General features: G+C 47.5%; 1 protein-coding gene across 1 annotated transcript in view; it reads right to left on the reverse strand.

Moving 5' to 3' along the window:
- Positions 1–1,733, reverse strand: part of AICDA (activation induced cytidine deaminase) — a 40,169-nt gene extending 38,436 nt beyond the window's left edge. The window contains exon 1 of the mRNA XM_063963326.1: positions 1,659–1,733. Coding sequence (XP_063819396.1) covers positions 1,659–1,733 — 75 coding nt within the window. The remainder of the gene's footprint in view (positions 1–1,658) is intronic.
- Between the last annotated feature and the right edge of the window lie 17,224 nt (positions 1,734–18,957).

Genomic DNA, 18,957 nt, shown 5'->3' on the forward strand with positions numbered 1-18,957 from the left:
TGGATACCTCCTGGCTCCATCTCCATGTACAAAAACAGCGTGATGTGACGTGATTACGTGATGCTGCTCGCACGCCCATCCGTCACACCCGCCACATGCCCACCTCTCTCCTTGGATGCTATGCCAACGCCAGCCACTGATGAGGATCAGCATGCAGCCAGCGTTCCTCTTAGGAAGACAAATTCAATACTGGCAGGCGGTCGGCAGCAACATTGACACGTCACTCGTTTTTCCAGCAGCAGGAGTACTAGTCTGCGACTGTCAGTGTCAGTGAGTGAGTGACTTGTACTGTAAGTAAGCTGCTGCAGCTTGCAGGGGAAATAGAGGGGGGGGGGGGGGGGGGCCAGACCAGGCTGAGGAGGAGCAGTGTATTTGCAGTGAGTGCCATCTGGGGTGTTTGGTGCACACCACAACATCTGACAATGTATCTGCATTATTAGGATTGGTACAAGGGTGGATATTTTATATTGCGTTGACCATCAATAGATGGTGCTAGACACGCCCCTCCGACAGTGCACCCCCTAATAAAATGTGCTGCGCACACCTATGATATGAACCATCAGCTCAGAGCGAGAAGACCATAGATCAGGGATATTCAACATGTGACCTTCCAGCTGCTATAGAACTACACATCCCAGCATGCCCTGCCACAGTGTTAGAATGCCCTAATAACAAAACTGGCTGGGCATGCCGGGATGTGTAGTTCCACAGCAGCTGGAGGGCCGCATGTTGAATGTCCCTGCCACAGGTGATATCCTAAATGTGTACCTGCCGACTTTAGGAAGCATTTCTCACCTGGCGGGATTGACGGCACCGGAGAAGGGTGGCCCCGCGTACAGGCTCCGATGGGGACCTCCTTATCCGCCGGTGCGGTAGACTCTGGCATTGTGCCATAGTCTACTGCGCATGTGCAGGTCTCCGGGAACATGGCGCTCGCACTGCGTTCCCGGGGACACCTCTATTACACATGCATGAATCACCGTAAAATGGACGCGGCAGCCATTTTCCCAGTGATTTCTGCAGCTCTGCAGACAGCGTCGGGCCGACTGAGTGGTTAGTATAATTCCATGGGTGTGTGGGGCCCCCAGTACCCAGGGGCCCATGTGCATCACACCTTGCACCTAATATAGATACTCCAGTACCATGTGGTTAGCTTCGCAGTGTGACAACAGTTTACTTTGTCCACAAATCCAGTTATATAAACAGGATATTGCATAATAAAAACTAGAAAGGTTTTCAGGCGCTAATATAGATAAAATCCCAGAATCACCATGTATCTATAATATTATATCAGCAGCCAAATAGCCCAGTTGTGTCTGTGTTAACGCTAACTAATTAGGTACAACTGGAAAGTCCAACTCTAATGGATTTCCAGTTCCCTATGCAAACAAGAAAAAATGGTGCGGCTATTGCACTAATTAAAATGTATTGATGCCAAGCACTTAATTAGAGCTGAATTAACATACACAACCTTTAGGTTAAAAATCAAAATCTCTTTTTTAAATGTATTTCCCACAGATAAGTTTACAAACACAGTGGCCACACATAATATAAAAACATATATATGTATATAGAGATTCACATTTGCAAAGCACCCAATGTGATACTTACTTTGGAGAAAAAAAGTCCATTTACTGAATACAGACTTGTCTACTCACCCGGATTCTGCGGAAGACACCCGGCTTCTCGGATAGTCCCTCGCAGCCCCGGAAGAGTGGGTACCACTCCCACATTCTGCCCACTTCCTAGGAAAGTGGGCAGAATGGGGAGCTAAATAGTGCCGAATCGAGAACCCAGCGGAGGGGGCGGGGCTTAACGACGCGACCATATGCTAATCGTGTAAATGAAGCTCCGCCCATATGCAAATACCACCCAATCACGGTATTTGCTTGTGCAGTGGGCGGGGCCTAATGTCGTTATTGGTCCGGCCTCGCCTCCGTCGCCGCTCACCTGCTTCTCCCCTCTGAGTATCTCCCGGAGAGGAGAGAAGAAAAGTAGGTAAGTATAACTGAATATGGAAAATGCAACTACTATTGGAAATTAATGTCCAATGTCTATACACTTGACAAAAAACAAATGTCTTTGTGAAAGCTTACCGGTCCACCGTAATTCTTCTTCTTATTATTATTATTATTATTAACAGTTTCATATATAGCGCATCAAATCCATTGCGCTTTATAATTGGAAATAACAATGATATAACAAAACTGGGTAATAACAAACAGTCCAGGGCCAATATTTACTAAAAAAACGTGTTTTGCCGATTTGTGTTTTTTTTTCTAAGTCCCAATCCGGGAATTCACTAAGCACAAATCTCGGCAGTGTCTGGTCTATTCGTAATGGATTTAACGGCAAAGTTCTGAAATACGAATGAATAGACCATCGGTCAAACGCGGCTGTTATTTCATACAATACGGGTATTCACTATTCATTCGTATTTGGGTGTTAGTCTCTGAGTGCTCAAGTGCGGGTCTATTTTTTTGCGAATCGTTAAAAATAGCAGCAAAAAAATAGACCTGCTTTTTCCAGTCGAGTTTGGATAACCATGCACGGATCAGTGAGATCTGTGCATGGTTATCTATGGGAAAGGGTCTGTTTAGTGTAAAAACAGATAAAAAAATTGCGTGGGGTCCCCCCTCCTAAGCATAACCAGCCTCGGGCTCTTTGAGCCGGTCCTGGTTGAAAAAATATGGGGGGGGAAATGACAGGGGTTCCCCCATATTTCATCAACCAGCACCAGGCTCTGCGCCTGGTCCTGGTTCCAAAAATACGGGGGACAAAAAGCGTAGGGGTCCCCCGTATTTTTGAAACCAGCACCGGGCTCCACTAGCCAGGTACATAATGCCACAGCCGGGGGACACTTTTATAGTGGTCCCTGCGGCCCTGGCATTACATACCCAACTAGTCACCCCTGGCCGGGGTACCCTGGAAGAGTGGGAACCCCTTAAATCAAGGGGTCCCCCCCTCCAGCCACCCAAGGGCATGGGGTGAAGCCAGAGGCTGTCCCCCCCATCCAAGGGCGGCGGATGGGGGGGCTGATAGCCAAGTGTAAAATATGTGAATATTGTTTTTAGTAGCAGTACTACAAGTCCCAGCAAGCCTCCCCCACAAGCTGGTACTTGGAGAACCACAAGTACCAGCATGCGGTGGAAACCTGAGCCGCTGGTACCTGTAGTACTACTACTAAAAAAATACCCCCCAAAAAACAGGACACACACACCGTGAAAGTATAAGTTTATTACATACATGCACACCTCCATACATACATACATACATACATACATACATACTTACCTATGTAAGTAAAAAATTATACTCACATAATCCAGTGTAGATTCTGTCTTTGTATAATCCACGTACTTGGCAAAACAAAAAAACGGAAACCCGACCACGCACTGAAAGGTTGACCGAAAGTAACCTCACCGCTGACCGCAAAGTTCCCACCATTGGCTACAATGGAGCGCATAGGCGCTACATTGTATCTCTGCCGTGTGCTGCCTCACAGACACTACAGGAGCACACAGCCAATCAGGAGAGTGCCACGACGTGGCGCTCCCTGATTGGCTGAAGGGACCCTCTTTGACAGGAGTCAGGGGGGGTCCTGGCAGTCAGAGAAAGGGGTCCCATGTGTAAACATGGGACCCCTTTCAGTGCGTGGTCGGGTTTCCGTTTTTCTCTGACGTCCTAAGTGGATGCTGGGGACTCCGTCAGGACCATGGGGATTAGCGGCTCCGCAGGAGACAGGGCACAAAACTAAAGCTTTAGGATCAGGTGGTGTGTACTGGCTCCTCCCCCTATGACCCTCCTCCAAGCCTCAGTTAGGTTTTTGTGCCCGTCCGAGCAGGGTGCAATCTAGGTGGCTCTCTTAAGGAGCTGCTTAGAAAAAGTTTTTAGGTTTCTTATTTTCAGTGAGTCCTGCTGGCAACAGGCTCACTGAATCGAGGGACTTAGGGGAGAGAAGTTCAACTCACCTACGTGCAGGATGGATTGGCTTCTTAGGCTACTGGACACCATTAGCTCCAGAGGGAGTCGGAACACAGGTCTCACCCTGGGGTTCGTCCCGGAGCCGCGCCGCCGACCCCCCTTGCAGATGCTGAAGATTGAAGGTCCAGAAACCGGCGGCAGAAGGCTTTTCAGTCTTCATGAAGGTAGCGCACAGCACTGCAGCTGTGCGCCATTGTTGTCACACACTTCACACCAACGGTCACGGAGGGTGCAGGGCGTTGCAGGGGGCGCCCTGGGCAGCAATGTATAATACCTTATTCTGGCTAAAAATACATCACATATAGCCCCTGGAGGCTATATGGATGTATTTAACCCCTGCCAGGTCTCAGAAAAACGGGAGAAGAAGCCCGCCGAAAAGGGGGCGGGGCCTATTCTCCTCAGCACACAGCGCCATTTTCCCTCACAGAAAGGCTGGTGGGAAGGCTCCCAGGCTCTCCCCTGCACTGCACTACAGAAACAGGGTTAAAACAGAGAGGGGGGGCACTTATTTGGCGATATGTATATATATATTAAAATGCTATAAGGGAAAAACACTTATATAAAGGTTGTCCCTGTATAATATAGCGTTTTTGGTGTGTGCTGGCAAACTCTCCCTCTGTCTCCCCAAAGGGCTAGTGGGGTCCTGTCCTCTATCAGAGCATTCCCTGTGTGTGTGCTGTGTGTCGGTACTTGTGTGTCGACATGTATGAGGACGATGTTGGTGAGGAGGCGGAGCAATTGCCGGTAATGGTGATGTCACTCTCTAGGGAGTCGACACCGGAATGGATGGCTTATTTAAGGAATTACGTGATAATGTCAACACGCTGCAAGGTCGGTTGACGACATGAGACGGCCGGCAAACCAATTAGTACCTGTCCAGGCGTCTAAAACACCGTCAGGGGCGTTAAAACGTCCTTTTACCTCAGTCGGTCGACACAGACACGGACACTGACTCCAGTGTCGACGGTGAAGAAACAAACGTATTTTCCTTTAGGGCCACACGTTACTTGTTAAGGGCAATGAAGGAGATGTTACATATTTCTGATACTACAAGTACCACAAAAAAGGGTATTATGTGGAGTGTGAAAAAAACTACATGTGGTTTTTCCTGAATCAGATAAATTAAATGAAGTGTGTGATGATGCGTGGGTTTCCCCCGATAGAAAATTATTGGCGGTATACCCTTTCCCGCCAGAAGTTATGGCGCGTTGGGAAACACACCTTAGGGTGGATAAGGCGCTCACACGCTTATAAAAACAAGTGGCGTTACCGTCTCCAGATACGGACGCCCTCAAGGAGCCAACTGATAGGAGGTTGGAAAATATCCTAAAAAGTATATACACACATACTGGTGTTATACTGCGACCAGCGATCGCCTCAGCCTGGATGGGCAGCGCTGGGGTGGCTTGGTCGGATTCCCTGACTGGAAATATTGATACCCTTGACAGGGACAGTATTTTATTGACTATAGAGCATTTAAAAGATGCATTTCTATATATGCGAAACTCTGGCATCAAGAGTAAGTGCGATGTCCATATCTGCCAGACGATGTTTATGGACACGACAGTGGTCAGGTGATGCAGATTCCAAACGGCACATGGAAGTATTGCCGTATAAAGGGGAGGAGTTATTTGGGGTCGGTCCATCGGACCTGGTGGCCACGGCAACAGCTAGAAAATCCACCTTTTTTACCCCAAGTCACATCTCCGCAGAAAAAGACATAGTCTTTTCAGCCTCAGTCCTTTCGTCCCCATAATATCTGCCCAGGGATAGAGGTAAGGGAAGAAGACTGCAGCAGGCAGCCCATTCCCAGGAACAGAAGCCTTCCACCGCTTCTGCCAAGTCCTCAGCATGACGCTGGGGCCGTACAAACAGGTGCGGTGGGGGGTCGTCTCAAGAGTTTCAGCACGCAGTGGGCTCACTCGCAAGTGGACCCCTGGATCCTACAAGTAGTATCCCAGGGGTACAGATTGGAAATTCGAGACGTCTCCCCCTCGCAGGTTCCTGAAGTTTGCTTTACCAACGTCTACCTCCGACAGGGAGGCAGTATTGGAAACAATTCACAAGCTGTATTTCCAGCAGGTGATAATCAAAGTACCCCTCCTACAACAAGTAAAGGGGTATTATTCCACACTATATTGTGGTACTGAAGCCAGACGGCTCGGTGAGACCTATTCTAAATGGAGTCACTCAGAGCAGTGATAGCGAACCAGGAAGAAGGGGACTATATGGTGTCCCTGGACATCAAGGATGCTTACCTCCATGTCCAAATTTGCCCTTCTCACAAAGGGTACCTCAGGTTCGTGGTACAAAACTGTCACTATCAGTTTCAGACGCTGCCGTTTGGATTGTCCACGGCACCCCGGGTCTTTACCAAGGTAATGGCCGAAATGATGATTCTTCTTCAAAGAAAAGGCGTCTTAATTATCCCTTACTTGGACGATCTCCTGATAAGGGCAAGGTCCAGAGAACAGTTGGAGGTCTGAGAAGCACTATCTCAAGTAGTTCTACGACAGCACGGGTGGATTCTAAATATTCCAAAATCGCAGCTGTCTCCGACGACACGTCTGCTGTCCCTAGGGATGATTTTGGACACAGTCCAGAAAAAGGTGTTTCTCCCGGAGGAGAAAGCCAGGGAGTTATCCGAGCTAGTCTGGAACCTCCAAAAACCAGGAAAAGTGTCAGTGCATCATTGCACAAGGGTCCTGGGAAAAATGGTGGCTTCTTACGAAGCGATTCCATTCGGCAGATTTCACGCAAGAACTTTTCAGTGGGATCTGCTGGACAAATGGTCCGGATCGCATCTTCAGATGCATCAGCGGATAACCCTGTCTCCAAGGACAAGGGTGTCTCTTCTGTGGTGGCTGCAGAGTGCTCATCTACTAAAGTGCCACAGTTATGCATTCAGGACTGGGTCCTGGTGACCACGGATTCCAGCTTGAAAAGCTGGGGAGCAGTCACACAGGAAAAAAAAAAAAAAAAAAATTCCAGGGAGTGTGATCAAGTCTGGGGACTTCTCTCCGCATAAATATACTGGAGCTAAGAGCAATTTACAATGCTCTAAGCTTAGCAAGACCTCTGCTTCAAGGTCAGCCGGTATTGATCCAGTGGGACAACATCACGGCAGTCGCCCACGTAAACAGACAGGGCGGCACAAGAAGCAGGAGGACAATGGCAGAAACTGCAAGGATTCTTCGCTGGGCGGAAAATCATGTGATAGCACTGTCAGCAGTTTTCATTCCGGGAGTGGACAACTGGGAAGCAGACTTCCTCAGCACGACCTCCACCCGGGAGAGTGGGGACTTCATCGAGAAGTTTTTTCCACATGATTGTGCACCGTTGGGAAAGACCAAAGGTGGACATGATGGCGTCCCGCCTGAACAAAAAACTGTATTGAGTATCTATATAAGCTGACGCTTCAATAAGCTCATAAAAGTGCACATAACTGTATTTAAAAGTTCAAAGATAGATTCCAATCATGATCTACAGCAACAGAAATCAGCTGGTAATTGTCGGTCAAAGCTTAATTAGCAATCCAGGGTTCCTTTTATCTGCCTTTCAGTTGTAATTATGTCCTCCAAGTGCGCAGATGATTAGAGAGCATAGAATGGTTTTATGATAATTCAGATTAGAGCTCTATAGCAGTTCAATTATCCGTTTAGTATAATCACACAGACAATGCAGAAGATGGAATTACCAGACCAGGCTGTCACGGAAATTTCTCCACCAAATTGCTAGTATTTTTCAAGCTGACACTGCATGGATACTTAACGGTGTTGGACCCAGCGGTCAGGATGTCCCGGGAGGGCTTGCCGGATATGGCGGTCACGGCGTTCGGTCCTCACAACTGGTAGACGCACTGAAAGGTTTGCACACGGAGGAAACGAGTGGCAGGGAACCAGGCTGACTGTAGCATACACGGTGCACAATGGAGCGTCCTCTACGCGTTTCTCCGCTCTAGTGGTAAGCGGTTTCCTCAGGAGGTTAATACAGGTGTCCATAGCAGGTATGCTTATAAAGTCCATTCAGCCAATAAGAAAGTCTCATTCGTTTGGACTACACCTGTATTTAATTGATGCACCAGCTTAATTCATTCAGAGGAAATAAACCTATCTATCTTTATAGGGAAAACTCTATCAATCGATAAAACATGCTTAAGGGAGATTACATGTATCTAAATTCTTTGTTGACACATCAATAATTGCATACAGGTATATAAATTATAGTATTCTACATAACAACATTTCCTTATTTCATTATTATTTAATTTATGGCATCACAGAGAACATAAGTATCATTTAAACAGAAAATGCCTATAGCACTCCTAATATTACTAAGAGCTTTGGTTTCAGCATAAGTCTCAATAGCTCATCAGGTAAGTTCTAGGACTCCAGCTCCCAAGGTCCACGGTGTATGTGTTCCCTCCTCTGCTTCTCATACCAAAGGTACTGAGAATTATAAGACGTAGAGGAGTAAGAACTATACTCGTGGCTCCGGATGGGCCAAGAAGGACTTGGTACCCGGAACTTCATGAGATGCTCACAGAGGACTCAGGGCCTCTGCCGATAAGAAGGGACTTGCTTCAGCAAGTACCATGTCTGTTCCAAGACTTACCGCGGGTGCGTTTGACGGCATGGCGGTTGAACGCCGGATCCTAAGGGAAAAAAGGCATTCCGGAAGAGGTCATTCCTACCCTGGTCAAAGCAAGGAAGGAGGTGACCGCACAACATTATCACCACATGTGGCGAAAATATGTTGCGTGGTGTGAGGCCAGGAAGGCCCCACGAAGAAATTTCAACTCGGTCGATTCCTGCATTTCCTGCAAACAGGAGTGTCTATGGGCCTCAAATTGGGGTCCATTAAGGTTCAAATTTCGTCCCTGTCGATTTTCTTCCAGAAAGAATTGGCTTCAGTTCCTGAAGTCCAGAAATTTGACAAGGGAGTACTGCATATACAACCCCCTTTTGTGCCTCCAGTGGCACTGTGGGATCTCAACGTAGTCCTGGGATTCCTCAAATCACGTTGGTTTAAACCGCTCAAATCTGTGGATTTGAAATATCTCACATGGAAAGTAGAGATGAGCGGGTTCGGTTTCTCTGAATCCGAACCCGCCAGAACTTCATGTTTTTTTTCACGAGTCCGAGCGACTCGGATCTTCCCGCCTTGCTCGGTTAACCCGAGCGCGCCCGAACGTCATCATGACGCTGTCGGATTCTCGCGAGGCTCGGATTCTATCGCGAGACTCGGATTCTATATAAGGAGCCGCGCGTCGCCGCCATTTTCACACTGGCTTTATTCTACCTAAGTTGCCCTCCCTCCAGTGTGTACTCCGAAAGAGTGTTTAGTGCAGCCGCTCACCTTGTCAGCAATCGGCGTACGAGGTTACTTCCAGAAAATGTGGAGAAGATGATGTTCATTAAAATGAATTATAATCAATTCCTCAGTGGAGACATTCACCAGCAGCAATTGCCTCCAGAAAGTACACGGGGACCTGAGATGGTGGATTCCAGTGGGGACGAATTAATAATCTGTGAGGAGGGGGATGTACACAGTGAAAGGGGTGAGGAATCGGAGGATGATGATGAGGTGGACATCTTGCCTCTGTAGAGCCAGTTTGTGCAAGGAGAGATTGATTGCTTCTTTTTTGGTGGGGGCCCAAACCAACCAGTCATTTCAGTCACAGTCGTGTGGCAGACCCTGTCACTGAAATGATGGGTTCGTTAAAGTGTGCATGTCCTGTTTATTAGTGATGAGCGGGTTCGGATCCTCGGAATCCGACCCGCCCGAACTTCACCTTTTTTTTACACGGGTCCGAGCGACTCGGATCCTCCCGCCTTGCTCGGTTAACCCGAGCGCGCCCGAACGTCATCATCCCGCTGTCGGATTCTCGCGAGACTCGGATTCTATATAAGGAGCCGCGCGTCGCCGCCATTTTCACACGTGCATTGAGATTGATAGGGAGAGGACGTGGCTGGCGTCCTCTCCGTTTAGACACTTGATTTACTAATTTTGGGGAGCATTAGGAGTACTCAGTAGTGTACAGTGCAGAGTTTTGCTGATAGTGACCAGTGACCACCACTTTTATTTATAATCCGTTCTCTGCCTGAAAAAAGCGATACACAGCACACAGTGACTCAGTCACATACATACCATATCTGTGTGCACTGCTCAGGCTCAGGCCAGTGTGCTGCATCATCTATATATATTATATATCTGTCTGACTGCTCAGCTCACACAGCTTATAATTGTGGGGGAGACTGGGGAGCACTACTGCAGTGCCAGTTATAGGTTATAGCAGGAGCCAGGAGTACATAATAGTATATTAAAATTAAACAGTGCACACTTTTGCTGCAGGAGTGCCACTGCCAGTGTGACTAGTGACCAGTGACCTGACCACCAGTATATAATATTAGTAGTATACTATCTCTTTATCAACCAGTCTATATTAGCAGCAGACACAGTACAGTGCGGTAGTTCACGGCTGTGGCTACCTCTGTGTCGGCACTCGGCAGCCCGTCCATAATTGTATATACCAGTGACCTAACCGTGGTTTTTTTTTCTTTCTTTATACATACATACTAGTTACGAGTATACTATCTCTTTTTCAACCAGTCTATATATTAGCAGCAGACACAGTACAGTGCGGTAGTTCACGGCTGTGGCTACCTCTGTGTCGGCACTCGGCAGCCCGTCCATAATTGTATATACCAGTGACCTAACCGTGGTTTTTTTTTCTTTCTTTATACATACATACTAGTTACGAGTATACTATCTCTTTATCAACCAGTCTATATATTAGCAGCAGACACAGTACAGTGCGGTAGTTCACGGCTGTGGCTACCTCTGTGTCGGCACTCGGCAGCCCGTCCATAATTGTATATACCAGTGACCTAACCGTGGTTTTTTTTTCTTTCTTTATACATACATACTAGTTACGAGTATACTATCTCTTTATCAACCAGTCTATATATTAGCAGCAGACACAGTACAGTGCGGTAGTTCACGGCTGTGGCTACCTCTGTGTCGGCACTCGGCAGCCCGTCCATAATTGTATATACCAGTGACCTAACCGTGGTTTTTTTTTCTTTCTTTATACATACATACTAGTTACGAGTATACTATCTCTTTATCAACCAGTCTATATATTAGCAGCAGACACAGTACAGTGCGGTAGTTCACGGCTGTGGCTACCTCTGTGTCGGCACTCGGCAGCCCGTCCATAATTGTATATACCAGTGACCTAACCGTGGTTTTTTTTCTTTCTTTATACATACATACTAGTTACGAGTATACTATCTCTTTATCAACCAGTCTATATATTAGCAGCAGACACAGTACAGTGCGGTAGTTCACGCTCACGGCTGTGGCTACCTCTGTGTCGGCACTCGGCAGCCCGTCCATAATTGTATATACCACCTAACCGTGGTTTTTTTTTCTTTCTTTATACATACATACTAGTTACGAGTATACTATCTCTTTATCAACCAGTCTATATATTAGCAGCAGACACAGTACAGTGCGGTAGTTCACGGCTGTGGCTACCTCTGTGTCGGCACTCCGCAGCCCGTCCATAATTGTATATACCAGTGACCTAACCGTGGTTTTTTTTTCTTTCTTTATACATACATACTAGTTACGAGTATACTATCTCTTTATCAACCAGTCTATATATTAGCAGCAGACACAGTACAGTGCGGTAGTTCACGGCTGTGGCTACCTCTGTGTCGGCACTCGGCAGCCCGTCCATAATTGTATATACCAGTGACCTAACCGTGGTTTTTTTTTCTTTCTTTATACATACATACTAGTTACGAGTATACTATCTCTTTATCAAACAGTCTATATATTAGCAGCAGACACAGTACAGTGCGGTAGTTCACGGCTGTGGCTACCTCTGTGTCGGCACTCGGCAGCCCGTCCATAATTGTATATACCACCTAACCGTGGTTTTTTTTTCTTTCTTTATACATACATACTAGTTACGAGTATACTATCTCTTTATCAACCAGTCTATATATTAGCAGCAGACACAGTACAGTGCGGTAGTTCACGGCTGTGGCTACCTCTGTGTCGGCACTCGGCAGCCCGTCCATAATTGTATATACCAGTGACCTAACCGTGGTTTTTTTTTCTTTCTTTATACATACATACTAGTTACGAGTATACTATCTCTTTATCAACCAGTCTATATATTAGCAGCAGACACAGTACAGTGCGGTAGTTCACGGCTGTGGCTACCTCTGTGTCGGCACTCGGCAGCCCGTCCATAATTGTATATACCAGTGACCTAACCGTGGTTTTTTTTTCTTTCTTTATACATACATACTAGTTACGAGTATACTATCTCTTTATCAACCAGTCTATATATTAGCAGCAGACACAGTACAGTGCGGTAGTTCACGGCTGTGGCTACCTCTGTGTCGGCACTCGGCAGCCCGTCCATAATTGTATATACCACCTAACCGTGGTTTTTTTTTCTTTCTTTATACATACATACTAGTTACGAGTATACTATCTCTTTATCAACCAGTCTATATATTAGCAGCAGACACAGTACAGTGCGGTAGTTCACGGCTGTGGCTACCTCTGTGTCGGCACTCGGCAGCCCGTCCATAATTGTATATACCACCTAACCGTGGTTTTTTTTTCTTTCTTTATACATACATACTAGTTACGAGTATACTATCTCTTTATCAACCAGTCTATATATTAGCAGCAGACACAGTACAGTGCGGTAGTTCACGGCTGTGGCTACCTCTGTGTCGGCACTCGGCAGCCCGTCCATAATTGTATATACCACCTAACCGTGGTTTTTTTTTCTTTCTTTATACATACATACTAGTTACGAGTATACTATCTCTTTATCAACCAGTCTATATATTAGCAGCAGACACAGTACAGTGCGGTAGTTCACGGCTGTGGCTACCTCTGTGTCGGCACTCGGCAGCCCGTCCATAATTGTATATACCAGTGACCTAACCGTGGGTTTTTTTTCTTTCTTTATACATACATACTAGTTACGAGTATACTATCTCTTTATCAACCAGTCTATATATTAGCAGCAGACACAGTACAGTGCGGTAGTTCATGGCTGTGGCTACCTCTGTGTCGGCACTCGGCAGCCCGTCCATAATTGTATATACCACCTAACCGTGGTTTTTTTTTCTTTCTTTATACATACATACTAGTTACGAGTATACTATCTCTTTATCAACCAGTCTATATATTAGCAGCAGACACAGTACAGTGCGGTAGTTCACGGCTGTGGCTACCTCTGTGTCGGCACTCGGCAGCCCGTCCATAATTGTATACTAGTATCCAATCCATCCATCTCCATTGTTTACCTGAGGTGCCTTTTAGTTGTGCCTATTAAAATATGGAGAACAAAAATGTTGAGGTTCCAAAATTAGGGAAAGATCAAGATCCACTTCCACCTCGTGCTGAAGCTGCTGCCACTAGTCATGGCCGAGACGATGAAATGCCAGCAACGTCGTCTGCCAAGGCCGATGCCCAATGGCATAGTACAGAGCATGTCAAAACCAAAACACCAAATATCAGTAAAAAAAGGACTCCAAAACCTAAAATAAAATTGTCGGAGGAGAAGCGTAAACTTGCCAATATGCCATTTACCACACGGAGTGGCAAGGAACGGCTGAGGCCCTGGCCTATGTTCATGGCTAGTGGTTCAGCTTCACATGAGGATGGAAGCACTCAGCCTCTCGCTAGAAAACTGAAAAGACTCAAGCTGGCAAAAGCACCGCAAAGAACTGTGCGTTCTTTGAAATCCCAAATCCACAAGGAGAGTCCAATTGTGTCGGTTGCGATGCCTGACCTTCCCAACACTGGACGTGAAGAGCATGCGCCTTCCACCATTTGCACGCCCCCTGCAAGTGCTGGAAGGAGCACCCGCAGTCCAGTTCCTGATAGTCAGATTGAAGATGTCAGTGTTGAAGTACACCAGGATGAGGAGGATATGGGTGTTGCTGGCGCTGGGGAGGAAATTGACCAGGAGGATTCTGATGGTGAGGTGGTTTGTTTAAGTCAGGCACCCGGGGAGACACCTGTTGTCCGTGGGAGGAATATGGCCGTTGACATGCCTGGTGAAAATACCAAAAAAATCAGCTCTTCGGTGTGGAGGTATTTCACCAGAAATGCGGACAACAGGTGTCAAGCCGTGTGTTCCCTTTGTCAAGCTGTAATAAGTAGGGGTAAGGACGTTAACCACCTCGGAACATCCTCCCTTATACGTCACCTGCAGCGCATTCATAATAAGTCAGTGACAAGTTCAAAAACTTTGGGTGACAGCGGAAGCAGTCCACTGACCAGTAAATCCCTTCCTCTTGTAACCAAGCTCACGCAAACCACCCCACCAACTCCCTCAGTGTCAATTTCCTCCTTCCCCAGGAATGCCAATAGTCCTGCAGGCCATGTCACTGGCAAGTCTGACGAGTCCTCTCCTGCCTGGGATTCCTCCGATGCATCCTTGCGTGTAACGCCTACTGCTGCTGGCGCTGCTGTTGTTGCCGCTGGGAGTCGATGGTCATCCCAGAGGGGAAGTCGTAAGCCCACTTGTACTACTTCCAGTAAGCAATTGACTGTTCAACAGTCCTTTGCGAGGAAGATGAAATATCACAGCAGTCATCCTACTGCAAAGCGGATAACTGAGTCCTTGACAACTATGTTGGTGTTAGACGTGCGTCCGGTATCCGCCGTTAGTTCACAGGGAACTAGACAATTTATTGAGGCAGTGTGCCCCCGTTACCAAATACCATCTAGGTTCCACTTCTCTAGGCAGGCGATACCGAGAATGTACACGGACGTCAGAAAAAGACTCACCAGTCTCCTAAAAAATGCAGTTGTACCCAATGTCCACTTAACCACGGACATGTGGACAAGTGGAGCAGGGCAGGGTCAGGACTATATGACTGTGACAGCCCACTGGGTAGATGCATGGACTCCCGCCGCAAGAACAGCAGCGGCGGCACCAGTAGCAGCATCTCGCAAACGCCAACTCTTTCCTAGGCAGGCTACGCTTTGTATCACCGCTTTCCAGAATACGCACACAGCTGAAAACCTCTTACGGCAACTGAGGAAGATCATCGCGGAATGGCTTACCCCAATTGGACTCTCCTGTGGATTTGTGGCATCGGACAACGCCAGCAATATTGTGTGTGCATTAAATATGGGCAAATTCCAGCACGTCCCATGTTTTGCACATACCTTGAATTTGGTGGTGCAGAATTTTTTAAAAAACGACAGGGGCGTGCAAGAGATGCTGTCGGTGGCCAGAAAAATTGCGGGACACTTTCGGCGTACAGGCACCACGTACAGAAGACTGGAGCACCACCAAAAACTACTGAACCTGCCCTGCCATCATCTGAAGCAAGAAGTGGTAACGAGGTGGAATTCAACCCTCTATATGCTTCAGAGGTTGGAGGAGCAGCAAAAGGCCATTCAAGCCTATACAATTGAGCACGATATAGGAGATGGAATGCACCTGTCTCAAGTGCAGTGGAGAATGATTTCAACGTTGTGCAAGGTTCTGATGCCCTTTGAACTTGCCACACGTGAAGTCAGTTCAGACACTGCCAGCCTGAGTCAGGTCATTCCCCTCATCAGGCTTTTGCAGAAGAAGCTGGAGGCATTGAAGAAGGAGCTAAAAGGGAGCGATTCCGCTAGGCATGTGGGACTTGTGGATGCAGCCCTTAATTCGCTTAACAAGGATTCACGGGTGGTCAATCTGTTGAAATCAGAGCACTACATTTTGGCCACCGTGCTCGATCCTAGATTTAAAGCCTACCTTGGATCTCTCTTTCCGGCAGACACAGGTCTGCTGGGGTTGAAAGACCTGCTGGTGACAAAATTGTCAAGTCAAGCGGAACGCGACCTGTCAACATCTCCTCCTTCACATTCTCCCGCAACTGGGGGTGCGAGGAAAAGGCTCAGAATTCCGAGCCCACCCGCTGGCGGTGATGCAGGGCAGTCTGGAGCGACTGCTGATGCTGACATCTGGTCCGGACTGAAGGACCTGACAACGATTACGGACATGTCGTCTACTGTCACTGCATATGATTCTCTCAACATTGATAGAATGGTGGAGGATTATATGAGTGACCGCATCCAAGTAGGCACGTCACACAGTCCGTACTTATACTGGCAGGAAAAAGAGGCAATTTGGAGGCCCTTGCACAAACTGGCTTTATTCTACCTAAGTTGCCCTCCCACAAGTGTGTACTCCGAAAGAGTGTTTAGTGCCGCCGCTCACCTTGTCAGCAATCGGCGTACGAGGTTACATCCAGAAAATGTGGAGAAGATGATGTTCATTAAAATGAATTATAATCAATTCCTCCGCGGAGACATTGACCAGCAGCAATTGCCTCCACAAAGTACACAGGGAGCTGAGATGGTGGATTCCAGTGGGGACGAATTGATAATCTGTGAGGAGGGGGATGTACACGGTGATATATCGGAGGGTGAAGATGAGGTGGACATCTTGCCTCTGTAGAGCCAGTTTGTGCAAGGAGAGATTAATTGCTTCTTTTTTGGGGGGGGTCCAAACCAACCCGTCATATCAGTCACAGTCGTGTGGCAGACCCTGTCACTGAAATGATGGGTTGGTTAAAGTGTGCATGTCCTGTTTTGTTTATACAACATAAGGGTGGGTGGGAGGGCCCAAGGATAATTCCATCTTGCACCTCTTTTTTCTTTTCTTTTTCTTTGCATCATGTGCTGATTGGGGAGGGTTTTTTGGAAGGGACATCCTGCGTGACACTGCAGTGCCACTCCTAGATGGGCCCGGTGTTTGTGTCGGCCACTAGGGTCGCTAATCTTACTCACACAGCTACCTCATTGCGCCTCTTTTTTTCTTTGCGTCATGTGCTGTTTGGGGAGGGTTTTTTGGAAGGGACATCCTGCGTGACACTGCAGTGCCACTCCTAGATGTGCCCGGTGTTTGTGTCGGCCACTAGGGTCGCTAATCTTACTCACACAGCTACCTCATTGCGCCTCTTTTTTTCTTTGCGTCATGTGCTGTTTGGGGAGGGTTTTTTGGAAGGGACATCCTGCGTGACACTGCAGTGCCACTCCTAGATGGGCCCGGTGTTTGTGTCGGCCACTAGGGTCGCTAATCTTACTCACACAGTCAGCTACCTCATTGCGCCTCTTTTTTTCTTTGCGTCATGTGCTGTTTGGGGAGGGTTTTTTGGAAGGGCCATCCTGCGTGACACTGCAGTGCCACTCCTAGATGGGCCCGGTGTTTGTGTCGGCCACTAGGGTCGCTAATCTTACTCACACAGCTACCTCATTGCGCCTCTTTTTTTCTTTGCGTCATGTGCTGTTTGGGGAGGGTTTTTTGGAAGGGCCATCCTGCGTGACACTGCAGTGCCACTCCTAGATGGGCCCGGTGTTTGTGTCGGCCACTAGGGTCGCTAATCTTACTCACACAGCTACCTCATTGCGCCTCTTTTTTTCTTTGCGTCATGTGCTGTTTGGGGAGGGTTTTTTGGAAGGGACATCCTGCGTGACACTGCAGTGCCACTCCTAGATGGGCCCGGTGTTTGTGTCGGCCACTAGGGTCGCTTATCTTACTCACACAGCGACCTCGGTGCAAATTTTAGGACTAAAAATAATATTGTGAGGTGTGAGGTATTCAGAATAGACTGAAAATGAGTGTAAATTATGGTTTTTGAGGTTAATAATACTTTGGGATCAAAATGACCCCCAAATTCTATGATTTAAGCTGTTTTTTAGTGTTTTTGGAAAAAAGCACCCGAATCCAAAACACACCCGAATCCGACAAAAATAATTCGGTGAGGTTTTGCCAAAACGCGTTCGAACCCAAAACACGGCCGCGGAACCGAACCCAAAACCAAAACACAAAACCCGAAAAATTTCAGGCGCTCATCTCTAATGGAAAGTGACCATGATGTTGGCCCTGGCCTCGGCCAGGCGAGTGTCAGAATTGGCGGCTTTGTCTCACAAAAGCCCATATCTGATTGTCCATTCGGACAGGGCAGAGCTGCGGACTCGTCCCCAGTTTCTCCCTAAGGTGGTGTCAGCGTTTCATCTGAACCAGCTTATTGTGGTACCTGCGGCTACTAGAGACTTGGAGGACTCCAAGTTGCTAGATGTTGTCAGGGCCCTGAAAATATAGATTTCCAGGACGGCTGGAGTCAGGAAAACTGACTTGCTGTTATCCTGTATGCACCCAAAAAACTGGGTGCTCTTGCTTCTAAGCAGACGATTGCTAGTTGAATGTGTAGTACAATTCAGCTTGCACATTCTGTGGCAGGACTGCCACAGCCAAAATATATAAATGCCCATTCCACAAGGAAGGTGGGCTCATCTTGGGCGACTGCCCGAGGGGTCTCGGCTTTACAGCTTTGCCGAGCTGCTACTTGGTCAGGGGCACACCCTGGCTGAGGAGGACCTGGAGTTCTCTCACTCGGTGCTGCAGAGTCATCCGCACTCTCCCGCCCGTTTGGGAGCTTTGGTATAATCCCCATGGTCCTGACGGAGTCCCCAGCATCCACTTAGGACGTCAGAGAAAATAAGATTTTACTTACCGATAAATCTATTTCTCGTAGTCCGTAGTGGATGCTGGGCGCCCATCCCAAGTGCGGATTGTCTGCAATACTTGTACATAGTTATTGTTACAAAAAAATCGGGTTGTTATTGTTGTGAGCCGTCTGTTCAGAGGCTCCTACGTTTGTCATACTGTTAACTGGGTTTAGATCACAAGTTATACGGTGTGATTGGTGTGGCTGGTATGAGTCTTACTCGGGATTCAATATCCTTCCTTATTGTGTACGCTCGTCCGGGCACAGTATCCTAACTGAGGCTTGGAGGAGGGTCATAGGGGGAGGAGCCAGTACACACCACCTGATCCTAAAGCTTTAGTTTTGTGCCCTGTCTCCTGCGGAGCCGCTAATCACCATGGTCCTGACGGAGTCCCCAGCATCCACTACGGACTAC

This window comes from Pseudophryne corroboree, chromosome 3 (assembly GCF_028390025.1).
Source record: "Pseudophryne corroboree isolate aPseCor3 chromosome 3, aPseCor3.hap2, whole genome shotgun sequence".
NCBI lineage: Eukaryota > Metazoa > Chordata > Amphibia > Anura > Myobatrachidae > Pseudophryne > Pseudophryne corroboree.